A 13137-nucleotide genomic window follows, 5' to 3' on the forward strand; every position below is an offset into this window, starting at 1 on the left:
ATTACAACCTCATAATACCTGGACTTTGAACAACTGAAAAAGAAAATTATTTCACACAGTTAACAGTGACAGCCATCCAGTCAAAAGTTTATTTAAGTACACAACTATAAACATGAAAATATACTGTAGGCACCAAAGGTAAAGTACTCATTATGCAGAAAGACAGCTCTGGCAATAATGTTTGTTATGTTGATAGATTATAGTTATTAGTTTGCATGTCTTTACTGTTGCCCCTGGTGGAAGTTGGGGCTAATCTTAGTTATATGTAACTGCTAACTGCTAACAATAAAAGCTTATATTCAGCTATAACACAAGCAAGCACCAATATACTTTAAAACATCACACATTACACCCACATTTCCATGGCATTATGGTCATAATCGCTAACTACATCAATTATTCAACAGTGTGGACAGTACAGCGCTGAAGCTAGTTTCTGACTTTTAGCTTGATCTTATCAGTTAAGGGAAATTTAACCTTTTTTGCAACATTATATAGTGGCTTTTGGGCTAGAACTGATCCAATGTGGTGTATATGTATAAAAAATTTGACAATTCTATAATTTTGCATTCTCACGAAGGCAATTGGGGTTTCACAAATCTGAAACTATGTCATTAGCTTGACTGGGATGAAGTAATCCAGATTTAAAAAGTCTGGGTATAGTGTTTTTGATGTGGAGCTGGTCTTAAATCGACTAGATGTGGGGGGGAAACAGTGAAGTCTCCCTTTCCTGCTTTCATAAATAAATTAAAGTTTTCACAAATTTAAAAGTGGGTTTCAACAATAAAGCTTTACTCACCACTGAAACTTGAAGGCATAAGGGTCGGCGGTGAACCGTTTGAGGATATCATTAACAGTAGAAACGATTTTTAAGATTCAAACAAACTTATTTCCTTCTGCCTTTTGTGTAAAGTTGCCGGAAAGAGCTTTAAATAACTAGACTTGGTTTGTTAATCCAAAAATCATCGGTATGTTGATAGAAGACCGAGCAAAGCGCAGCAGAACCACGACCAGTGTTTTGGGGTTGGAGGTGTCGGGCAAAACGGGAAAGGTCGTTTAAGTGTTTACTTCCTGTCACATTAATTACAACCTGAGTGGACAAACACATAATCAGATGTTCTGCCCTGATGTTCTGATCCCAACCCAACACACAAAAAGATTTTCTTTTCTTTTTTTTTCTTTTTTTTCTTTTCTTTTCTTCTTTTTTTTTAATTTATTTATTTATTTATATTTTAACATTTTTCAATATTAACTATTTAAGTGTCTAGAATGTGAAGTGATTAATTGTAATTTTTCTCGTTGATTGTATGACCTATTTTCACTGTCAGGAGTAATTATTTTTTCTGTGCATCTCACCGAATATCCCTGCTGCCCACACACTGCTGTGCCACAATATTTAAAAAGTCAATTTGTAGAGAGGCACATGTCTCTTTTCTGCTGATGCACCATGTGTGGGAAAGCTCTGGAGAGCAGTTATGAATGACATCCACTCCACCAACAGTAAAGTAATTCTCTAAAGGGATTTGGCACACTTCATGAGACAATTAGGGTAGGCTACCCCTCAGAAACCTCCCACCTACATGTATAGAGCTAAAGTTTGGATCCATGGTCAGTAATGACACATGATTATGACTTGAAGTTTAAAATGTAAAGTAATGACTACATGTTGGAAATGTGAGATGCCAAGTCACTTTGTTGATACTCAATGAGAGATTTTGCAATTTTACAAACTGTCACTGCCAGTTAATGGGATCCTTTCCTTCCAGATGGTCGGTGATTTCAGGCTCTGTTTCTATAACAACGCACAGCCAGCATCTGTCACTGAAGTCCTTTTGTTGTTCATTGACCACAGCTCAGGGAGTCAGTGTGGGAAACTGAGCTCAGCTTGTTGCACACACTGACTAAAAGGCGGCACATGTCCAAAGACTCCGCTACATGTGGGCAGCAGCAGGATTACTGTCTTGAGGTTATTTTAAATGCCAAGAATGGACAATGATATCTTATGGTATTGCTTTTACTAAATGGTGCATTTTTGATTAATCAAAATTTAAGATGAAATTATCAAGTTGTATAACATTAAATATTAAACTAGCTAAATTATGAAATTCAAAAAATAGATGATTTTTACCTGCTACATTTTATGCTGTGGCTCTATAGAAGTGCTAGAAAAAAGGAAAAAAAATCGTTTTTCTACATATTTATTCTCATGAAGTGTAATTCATTAATTACAGCATGAATGTTTTTCTCCTTCACGTGTGATGGCATAATGAGCGTGTGCTCAGTCAAAGTCATTGATCCTAGCGTCATCTGCTCTCTCTACAGGGTCACCACTTTCCCAGGTTCACACAGAGCTCTGTGAGTCTCTCTCCATCACCCCCCAGTTAACTGTTCCCCTGAGATCTAGCTATTGTCCCTGAGGTGATGTAACAACCTTCAGCAAGTTGCTGTTCCACATGTCCTTTTGTCTCACCAAGCTCCCTCATTGGCTGAGACTGTGAGAAACTCCTGCCAGACCAAGACCCACACATTCATATGGAGATGTGGGACTATAAATAGGAGGGATGAAGACAGCAGAGATCAGATTCTCTCTACAGACACCTCGACAGCACACAGATCCAGCCATGGCACCTACAATCACTGCACCAATGACCAACTCTCAGGAGCATCTGACTCTGACCCACAAGGTAAATTGGAGATTCAAGGAGACTCAATCTTCATTCATGACAAGTTGTATTTGTTAATGCTAACACTTACTATACTCCAGAATATGTTTATTAATGACTTTGTTCTTCTCTCTGCAGCTCAGAAAACCTCTGGTGGAGAAGTTACGCAGAGAGCGAATCAACAGCAGCATCGAGCAGCTCAAGTCTCTGCTGGGTCCAGACTTCCTCAAACAGCAGCCAGACTCCAAGCTGGAGAAAGCAGACATCCTGGAGATGACCGTTTGCTTCCTGACACAGCTGCAGCAGCAGAATCAACAGCAGAGAAGACTGCTGAACCTTGTCAACAAGCTGCAGTCTTCCTCTGATAAAAACCTGATGGAGGCTGACTTCTCTCTCCTGAGCTCCACAGTCCAGACCAGCATCACCAAAGAGAACAGTCCAGTCAACAGCGCCCTCTGGAGGCCGTGGTAGACACTTACAGACTGGACTTACTACTAGACAAACTGAGGTGACCATGTTGGTCAAAGATTACTGCAACTGAATTCTATGAAATTTAAGGACTTGTTCTTCTGTATGAACAGAAGGCTGTAGTTTGTATTTTGTGTGTTTCTTTGTGTAAGATGAGATTTCCTAATGGAAATGACAACAACAATATCTTTCAAGTTAAGAAAGAGATCATGCATGTTGCATGAATCAAATATAATTGCATCAGCAATTATTATTATCATACTTCACAATACATCATGTATCGTGGTGTATAATGCTATGGTAACATTTGTTATCTTTTGATTGGTATTGATCAGTTTGATAAAAAAAACTACTGAATGTCCTTTTTTATGGACATATTGTCATAATTGATGTTTACGATATTTTAATCTCTTTGATTATTCAAAACTGATCTGTTGTAAGGTCCAAATGTTTAATTCCTTTTTTTTTTTTTTTTTTTTTTAAAGTTTTGCTAAATATCACAATTGCTGTGATATGTTTGGGCTTCACTGTGTGTCATGTATTGGTAAATATAATGCAACAGTGATATTTGTTGCCTCTTCAGTACTATTGATCATTTTGATCAAACATCTTAATTGTCCTGTTTTATGGACATTTTGTCATGATTGACTTTTTCTCACTTTATGTGATTTCAAAACTGATCTGTTTTTAAGATCAACATGTTAATCCTTTTTATTGTAAAAGGTTTCTTAATGTCACATTGGTCACAGTTTCCAGTGACAATATAAGTTTTACTTTTTGAGAATGAACTACATTTTTTGTTAAAGAATCTGACCTGTTGTGAGGTCAATTTGAACTGTTTCTTTTGTTCAGTAATCACAAAAGTTTAATCCATTTGGAAAAAAAACTCTCAAAGGAGAGTGACTACAGTGTCCTCCAATATTGTAAAATGTTTGTCTTTTATAAAGACAGCTGTTCCCTTACTCTCTCTGAGTACAGTGTGTCTTGTAGGAATCTACAAGTTGTTGTTGTGATGTATCATCACCTCTGGAGCTTTCATACTTGCTGTGGCTCATTGTGCCTTGTTGAATAAACAAATACTGACAGATGAAAATGTTGCTTCCAAGTCATTTTCCTTTATGCATATCATGATGAACCAGAGACTTTATGCATCTGTTGTAATGATTTCCTCTCACTGAAATGACAATGTTCTCGACAGTGAATTTGAATGTACGCCAAACCTACCAGTTTATTGAAATTTGAAGCACAGTCAAACTTGATGTGGTTCCACTAAGATGTTTGATCAAGGTAGGCAACTCTGATGATCTGGCTATGTTTTATAACCTCCCCCTATCTTCATTTTCAGATCCTCAGCTAGTTGCTGATATGGTTTCATGGTTTTTGAGTGTTACCACAAGGTTCAAGTCAGAATCTATCATCAGCTGACAATTCCTAATGGTAATTCTTGACCTGCCACAATTACTGTTTAATGTTTGTGTTTGTCAGTTTGTGAAATACAAAGTAAGAATGTATCAAAAATTGAAGAAAGGCTCATTCTTAGTGTCTGTTTGCCACAGGGACTGTATCTATTTCGCATTTCAACAATCAACAATATGTAGTTGGTCCACAACTGTAAATTGGTAAAGGCATTTGCCTCCCTAAACCCTAAACAGGATGTGCAGCTGCGAAAATGAATAGAAGACATAACAGTTGATAGTTTACTGAAAGATTAGTTTGAGTGATTTCTTGAGACAGACACAGTTATTGGATAGTTGTTAGACATGAAACCATCATTGATGTCCCTTTGTTCCTGTTTTGGCCTGTGTTGCATCACAGTGTGTTTGATAAGCAAATATAAGGTTTTTTTGGCATAACACTCAAGGTTAACATCTGGTTTACCGTAATTTGCAATGTCTCAACTCAAACAGGGTGTGAGGGGTTGAGGCACAAAATAATTGGTCAGTGATATCAGTATAAGACAGACCAGACAGAGGCAGAGAGGCATCAGAGCCATGATGAAGACTTTGTGTGTTGCTGTTGTTGTGCTGAGCCTCACCTCAGTGTGCCAGGCTGCATCGCTGGCCTGTGAGCAGCTGCTGAAGCCAGTGGACAAAGATGTAAGTCTCCAACCACATTTATAAATAACAATGTATCAATGTTATCAGACTAAATTAAATTGAACCTTCTTAATCTATTTGTGTTACACTTCTCTTTCCTGAAATGTGTTGTGAGCAAAACAATTCACATTGAAGGTTTCAGATTATTGCCAAACATTGAAGTCAAAATACATAAATTCCCTTCTTCTGTTCTTTCAGATTTCTGGGCGATGGTACCTTATAGCCATGTCCTCAAATGCCTGTATTTTTAAAGGATTTCTGAATGCTTTTTTATGGCCCAGTTTTGCTATGGATATTATCGCAACTGATACATCAAACATCTATGACGCCAACTTTAGGTTTGGAATGTAAGGAATCTTTTTACTGGCATGAATCTTTAAAAGTAAGATGCTTTATAGAGTCAGTGCATTTGTGCATCATACATCACCATGCCCTGTATAGCTGTTAAATCAGTCAAGTTCTGTCTGTTAATTTTTTAATAAATCCTTGGCAGGTATGGAATTTGCCAAAATAGTTCTGCATTTTTCTATCAGAATGGCTCTACATTTGACAACAGTAAGATTTTTTTTCAATATACTGTGTGCACCGATGTTTAATGTTGTTGCTTTAGACATTTTGAACAATGCAGACATTGTGCTAAAACTGGGATACATTTAAGATTTGTTATAGGCTTTGAAATCATTTGTAGTATAAAATGTTGTATTTTCAACATTTTAATGCAGATGAATTGTTAATTTCATTATGACATTATACTTGTAATGTAAAACATTTAATGTGTTATTTTCATCCACATTCTTTTGATGTTTCCAATAGATGACCGCAAAGAAAAACTATTTGGGCTTCTGCAAAGTGGGTGTCCTGACTGTCTTGTTACGAAGGCTGGTGACGTCTATTATATTCTTCTACTTTGGAGTAAGTGATAAATTTGGCTGCACTTAGGCACAGCAGTGCTTTGAAATAAATACTAAAGACAGCTTGACAACATGCTCACAATAACAATGCTAACATGCTGGTGTTAAGCAGGTATACTGTCCTGTTTACTGTGTTCTTCCAGACTCAGTCGGGCCTAAAAATCTTTCAGTTAATCCAAATTTAGTCTCAAGGCTCTCGTGTTTCCAGCTTAATATGTCTATTGAGTGAGCCCATCTGTGTCCTCACCATCTTAGTTTAATGTGTTAGCATGCCAACATTTGGTCATTACACCGGGGCTGATGGGAATGTGATAGTTTTGCAGGTATATAGTCATAAACCAAAGATCTAGACAACTTGATAGCACTACATGAAAAGTTAAACCTACATTAACTGATTTTTTTGGCCACTTGGGGGCAGTGGAAACAAGTTGTGAACACAGCACTCATCAACTTTCAAGTGGATATAGCAAAGTAAAGTTGTGGGCCAGACAGCTAAACAATGAACAGAAAGGCACGCTGAAGCTCTGTCAGGCCAAGGGGAATGGCAGGTTGAGGGGTAAATTTTTGTAGGTTCATCACTGACCCGATCACATTATAACACTGTTTTCACATTGTCATTTAATACATTGTAAAGGTAAAATATTAGTTATAGCCACTATAAGAGATAACCAAAATCAGTACAATTCATCCAGAGAAGGACATGAATGTCTGTTCAGCATTTCATGGCAAATCATCCAGTAGTAGGACTAACCAAAAGCTTGCCACCCGAGAGCCATGTCACTAACATGACTAAAATTATGTTAACTAATTCTGAGTTGTTAATGTGTATCTACCTCTATCTCTAATAGGCATTTAATAGCATATAATATAAATATGTAAAATGTAGTACATGTGCATTAATGTGGGTTAAACTGGGTTAAACTAAATACCTTATACTGCAGACATTTTGAGACAGAATATCATTACAAGGCTTTCATCTCAAATGTGTCAAATGTTTAACAGGTAAGAGAAAGAATGTCACTGCTGCTGAGATGAAGGAGTTTGAAACACAGACAAATTGTCTTGGCGGGGACAAACCGGAGGTCCTCAAAACATATGAAGGTGAGACATGGAGACTTGTTCATGTACAGTAAGGTGTCCTTACAGTCAGATACAGATAGTGATTCTTACCATTTATTCTCAGCAGCATCAACTTTGGTGCACCACAGTGCGCAATATACACTGTGGTGAAATTTATCTTGGGGTTGTTATTAATTGTGATGTCCATTTTTTTTCCCTGCACAGGAAATGAAAATTGCACACATGAAGGAGACCTTGACTTTGATAATCCAGAAATATGGTCCATGCATTCTCAAAGACTAAATAATATGCTGCATCAGTGTTTTACAGATACAGTTAATTATTACTACAGTAGTGTCAAGGATTGGGTTCAGAATACCTGGAATGACTTATGGTAAATGCACTAGGGCATGACTATAATAAATATTCCCTCACATCAAAAACTACTAAATCTGTGAAAAAGTACAATTGTTTTTTTGTTTTAATGAATTCATTTAAAGGTGGTGGGGCAAGTCCATGCAATTGATTCTCAAAACTCAATAGATTATATTTTTCCAGTGTACTGTAATGATGAAATGAAGGTGTTTTTTTTAATCTAAAACTTTTATGGCTTTCTTGAGAAGTGATTCTATTGATTTTCTTGTGGTTTTGTTTCTCTTGTAAATGACCAGCTGGTAAAACATTACTCGATGTGTAATTTTTTTTTTTAGTAAATTCAATTTTACAGTGTTTGACACCTTTTCCGCATTACTATTAAAGGATAATGTAGAGGCCAATGTGACCCACAGATACTTGAACTCATGTACAATGAATATTTGCTGCTTTGTTAATTTGACATTCGGGGGATAACAATGGGCATTTTCCACTATTTTCTAACATTTTATGCACTAAACAATCTATTAATATGAAAGAAATTAACTGCCATTGATCATTGGTTGCAGCTTAGTAGTTCTCTAATAAGAGATAATATGATTCTAACAGAGGTTTTCTAAGTGTTGATTTCTCAAAATGCAGAAAAAAATGAAAGGAATTTGATTTTGAATGTTTGTGATAAACTGCAAGATTGAGTATTCTTTTATGTGTTGAGAAAATTCTTCTACTTCTTAAACCAAATAAACTATTTGAAACCCCTCTTGGATTATCTGGTAAATGCATTGTTGAAAAGCTGAAAAAACAGTGCTGTTTTTCCAAGCTCATGAAAAGTCTTTTTAGAGAGATACATGGTTCTCACAGGACAGCGACGCTAAACTTCTGATGCTTTTATGGAATATGCTACCCAACAGTGTATATATTTGATGCACATAAATCCTGCAATAATATTCATCCAAAATATCAGATGTAATAGTAAAACACTGATGAGACCATTTTACTGCACAATGACTACTTTTCATACTTAAAGCACATTTTGCTGATGGAACTTGGGCTACATAATTTTACTTAGGTAAGGTTATGATTGAATGCAGGACTTTTACTTCCAGTGGAGTGTTTTCACAGTGTGGTATTAGTACTCTCACTTAGGGAGGATCTGAATACATCTCCCACTGGTTTCCCAGTTTGCCTGTTTGTTTATCCAGCCTTGGGCACAAACTGTCACATGCTATACCACTGGATGCCTTGGCTGGGAAGTTATAATTGACCAACTCCTATACTTTGTATGGTTGGTAATCCAGGCTTGACAGCAGACAGTTTTTTCCTGACTTTTTGTCGGGATTTATTTTTTCTTTTTTTTGGTTTTGTTTTATGTATCTTTAAGTGTTGTCATTGGTTTTGAAAACTTAAACTGTCGTTGAGGCAAAAATAACTTAATCAGTAACTAATAAACTGCAGCTGGTTGAGTGACTGACAGCTTTAGCTTATTCTGTGGTTGCCTAGCAACGCCAACTCAGAAGCGTAGAGGGCTGCATTTCTTTGAATGCCACAATTAAAAAATATATAATACATAGCCTATAGAATAACGTTTAATTATAATAATTAAGGAATGCATTTCTCATGTGTTTGCGTGAAGTATCGTAACGCGTCTCCTGTGGTTAAACAAGTGTGTTTACCTTGTCTTTAAAACGGCGCCACAAACGGTGATCAATCGGCTTTAGGACCCAGGTGCGCGGCAGCCAGCAGACACCGGTTGATGAGATGGTCCACTCGGCATTACACATCTGATTACCCGACAAAGAGCAGTTGGTCGCCCAGGTCAGAGTAGTCGGAGGTGAACTTAGCAGGCGTTGAAGGTGGGCTACCATACGAGGAGAAACAAGAGCATTTTTCACTGCCATTGTCCGTCCACGTCAGCCCGCACCGTGGCAAGAAGACCCGTGGCTTGTCTCACCGGCGACAACCATGAGCCAGAGGTTCACCGTCTCCAAGAGCGACGGCGACCGGCGCCCCTCAGACATCCAGGGGGAGGTGAACCAGCTGTTTGAGGGAGACGAGCCCACGACCAGCGGCGGAGCGGAGGGGGAAGATGCAGCCGGCACCGAGGTCGTGGTGGTGCTGAAAGGTACGGACACTCACGCCGGCTTCATTCATCCTAACGCTGTTTGTTAGCTATGGGCTATATGCTAGCAGTCCTGATGCTTGACTGCTGTTCAGTGACACCACATTGTCTGTGGACAGATGTGTGTGACTTGAATTTTGAATAGCCTCACAGGGTACGGTTTGTCCAATAACAGGCATTGCAAAGCGCACAAAATTTACCGTTTCCTTTATATCTTTTTTTTTTTTGTACAATATTTGTATTGTTACAAGTGCATTGTGCAACATATTCGAAGTTGCATGCATATGTTGACAAGCAGATGGGGTTATGTTTTGCTTTGTTTTCATATGGTCTGTTAATGTTGAATGACTCAGACATGTTGCTCCTACTGTTGCATCCATTCAAACGCATTTATACTGCACAAGTCATCATTGGTTGCTCTGAGGGCATTTTATTTCCTTATAACCCCTCAACTGTCAGACAACTGATAGCCTATATGCTCCTCATCTCTCCATCTGAAAAACCTAACCCTAACCTAAGTTGTGACCGGATTCACAGGCTTATACACTATTATATTCAAGCAGCCAAGATGTTATCCCTATGCTTTGACATACCACTTGAAACCACTATGTGCACAGGGAAACTACTTGCTTTCCTGGTGCTAAAAAGGAGATATCAATGTCAAGTATATTTCAGTCTGGTGCCTAGGCTTAGATAAGATAAGATTTTATAAAATGATAGCCCGTAAAGTGTGTCACCTGGCTTTTTCTGTGGCTGAGTTTAGTGCATAGGCCTATTTAATTTCATAAAACACAGGACCAATCCAGTGCCCATCATAAGGAGGGGATTTGATCGGGGAGCAAATAATCAATCAAACCTCTGTATTTTCAGCTCTGCGCTTATGTCATGCCAATTTCCTCCAGTAGTCCCAGCCCTATCTCCTGGGAACCAGTGCCATTGTGGTTCAATCCTGTCACCAACTTGCCTGATTGAAATAATCAAGGTCCTTGTCAGTCATTGTCTGAATTGAATGCAGCAGTGCAGTCCAAGTGGTGGCTGAAATTCCCACTGGGCCAGGAATGGAAGCCTTTACTATTACCTGTGATTAGCATTAGGAAAAGTGCCATCATTCAGGGCCAGTCAAGTGCAATAAAGATTTATCTGCAAATTAATCAATACATTTCATTTTGTGCTTAAACTATAAAGGCTGCTTTATTAATGATGTTTCAGCTTAACTGGCCTACCTCCCTAGATTCCCATAAACGCCTTTATTTCAGTTCTAGATTTGCTGCTGCTTAGTTTCTGTGCTTTGCTCTGAAGTCTACTAAGTACTGTACCCTTAAACTGCCTAGTTAGGCATTCAGTTTAATTCTTTATACACAGGATAAAATGGTGACCAGCATTATTGGATTGACAACAAACGCTATAAAACATGTGAGCAGTTGCAACAATGGATGTTTTTAGTTCCTTTTAAGTCTGTCTCTGAAGTTACATCACTCCCCTCAGTCCTTACACTTTATGGTATTATACTTGCCCTTCTCACTGGATATATTACATGTCATCCCCTTGTCCTGACATCATTCGTGCTGCGCTAAGGTTCAGAAGTGCTGACTGATTTCTACTATTAAACCAGCTAGCCGCTTAGGTGAGGAATGAAAGCCTTTAATTACCAGTCCAGCTCTCCCCGTCACTGCTTCATGTGGATGCAGACAGCCTTTGAGGTTCACAACATGCCACCTTCTCCTCATGTGCAGGTGAATTAACATATAAATGCCTCTTCAGCATTTCTCCACTCAAATGCCCCAGTGTGTATCAATCATTCCTCTGGACAGGAAGATGGCTGCCTGGGTCAGTAGGAACAAATATAACCATTTCTTTGTGTTCCCTTAAGAGATGGGGAGCACTTTATTGAAGGACTTTCCCTCATACATGCTATGCTCTTGCTGAGCTGCAGCCTTGTGGAGACTGGTGTCTCTGCATCCACTTTGCTGGTTGCCATGGTGATGCAGTACATTTTCACGAGTTATCTCGCAAATGGTCTTGCTGTGAGGTGAAAACACTTCAGATCGAGCAGGTACTATTATGAAATCAATCTCTTGCTTGGATCGTGTGATATTTTCTCTTAACTGTTTTTTGTTCTGTGTGCCTTGAAATTGTTGTGATAGAACAAAAAGATGAATCATAGATGAACATCAAATTTGTATACCTAATCAGAAATTTCTTATTGCTTCTGTAAGTTTGATAGAAGTACATACCAGGGCTGCGACTAGCAGTTATTTTCATTATGGATTAAACTATTGATTATTTTCTGTCAGTAAAATGTTAATGACAACGGTGAAAAATGTCCATCAAAATTTCCTTGAGCTGAAGGTGACATATATCCTTGTTTTATGTGACAGTTGTCCAAATCACAAAGATAGTCAGTTTACTATCAAGACAAATAGAAGCAGAAAACTTTCACATTTGAGAAGCATTTGCCACCAAAATAGCAATTGTTTGTTGATTGACTAATTGATTAATCAGCTAATCGTTGCAGCTCTAGCTAGTGCACAATAATGGGTATACCGGTGTAGATAGTGTCAAGCGTTGTTCCATATTGTGTGTGTTTGTTTGTGTGTGAATTGATTCAGCTGAAACAAAGGGTTTGTGTAAATATAGTTTGCACTTGAAAGGGAATGTAGAGTGTGTGTTTGTGTACAGGTCTGAATATATCAATGTCATTATGCCACTGTTGTCATTTTCCTGCTGCGTAATAATAATTCCAGTGTCTACCAAAGCACCCTTCAGAAATGGTCTTATTTTAGCTGTTGGACAGGAGCAATATCTGAATTCTTCCCCCTTGGCCTGGACCCGTGATTCTGTTTCTATTGATCCAGAGGGAGGTGTGAGCTCAGTCGGCTCAGCCAGCCAGTGTGGTTGATGACTGGCTACAGAAGATCCTCGTCTGGCTGCCAAGCGCCCTCTTCGCCCTTGACCTTGCAGTGGTGTAAAGAGATATATCTTCTCAGTGCAATGGGCTGCAGAGGGGTTCAGGATTGGCTGGATGTTACGTACCAAGCTGTTGGCAAAGTAGGGGAAGCTTTAAAACTTGCATGTCATTCAGAGACCTCACATTTTTTTAAAATCACGACTGAGATGCTGATTTACAGTGTTGTTTCTAATTCAAAAAAATGGTGTAGCCTTTGACAAACTGCGATGTCCTGCTTTGGAGAGGATTGCAATTGGAACTTGAACCTGACAACAATGATACTTTTTTTGTAAACATTATTGTTATTGAAACTAACATTAATTGTTTTTTTGACCACTTGGATACAGCGAGCTGTGAACACAACATTGACATATTATTTATTTTATTAGTTTATTGGACAAGGACGATTCTTACTAGTCAACAGATCAATGGTAAATGGAAAAGAATCACATAAAGTTAATATGTAACAGAAAGCTGCTGGGTGTGCTTATTCACACGCCCA

General features: G+C 38.3%; 2 protein-coding genes across 2 annotated transcripts; both read left to right on the plus strand.

Annotated features, from left to right (window-relative positions):
* The first annotated feature begins 2561 nt into the window (after window positions 1–2561).
* LOC111219500 (transcription factor HES-7.1-B-like) lies at window positions 2562–3165 on the plus strand. Its single transcript, XM_022742190.1, has 2 exons — window positions 2562–2684; window positions 2802–3165. The coding sequence occupies exons 1-2, from the start codon at window positions 2562–2564 to the stop codon at window positions 3132–3134; spliced, it is 456 nt and encodes a 151-aa protein (XP_022597911.1). The 3' UTR covers window positions 3135–3165.
* A 1948-nt stretch (window positions 3166–5113) lies between these two features.
* On the plus strand, window positions 5114–8328 carry LOC111219473. Its single transcript, XM_022742158.1, has 6 exons — window positions 5114–5227; window positions 5426–5574; window positions 5721–5782; window positions 6041–6139; window positions 7141–7239; window positions 7423–8328. The coding sequence occupies exons 1-6, from the start codon at window positions 5123–5125 to the stop codon at window positions 7593–7595; spliced, it is 687 nt and encodes a 228-aa protein (XP_022597879.1). The 5' UTR covers window positions 5114–5122; the 3' UTR covers window positions 7596–8328.
* Window positions 8329–13137: the final 4809 nt, after the last annotated feature.

The sequence above is a fragment of the Seriola dumerili genome, unplaced genomic scaffold, assembly GCF_002260705.1.
Source record: "Seriola dumerili isolate Sdu_G_001 unplaced genomic scaffold, Sdu_1.0 BDQW01000066.1, whole genome shotgun sequence".
In the NCBI taxonomy this organism is placed as follows: domain Eukaryota; kingdom Metazoa; phylum Chordata; class Actinopteri; order Carangiformes; family Carangidae; genus Seriola; species Seriola dumerili.

Excerpts from the sequence above, each read along its gene's own strand:
- LOC111219500 (XM_022742190.1), top strand. The coding sequence starts at position 2,562 with ATGAAGACAGCAGAGATCAGATTCTCTCTACAGACACCTCGACAGCAC. Across the intron at positions 2,685-2,801 it reads ATCTGACTCTGACCCACAAG|CTCAGAAAACCTCTGGTGGA; the intron begins GTAAATTGGAGA and ends TTCTCTCTGCAG.
- LOC111219473 (XM_022742158.1), top strand. The coding sequence starts at position 5,123 with ATGATGAAGACTTTGTGTGTTGCTGTTGTTGTGCTGAGCCTCACCTCA. Across the intron at positions 5,228-5,425 it reads TGAAGCCAGTGGACAAAGAT|ATTTCTGGGCGATGGTACCT; the intron begins GTAAGTCTCCAA and ends CTGTTCTTTCAG. Across the intron at positions 7,240-7,422 it reads GGTCCTCAAAACATATGAAG|GAAATGAAAATTGCACACAT; the intron begins GTGAGACATGGA and ends TTCCCTGCACAG.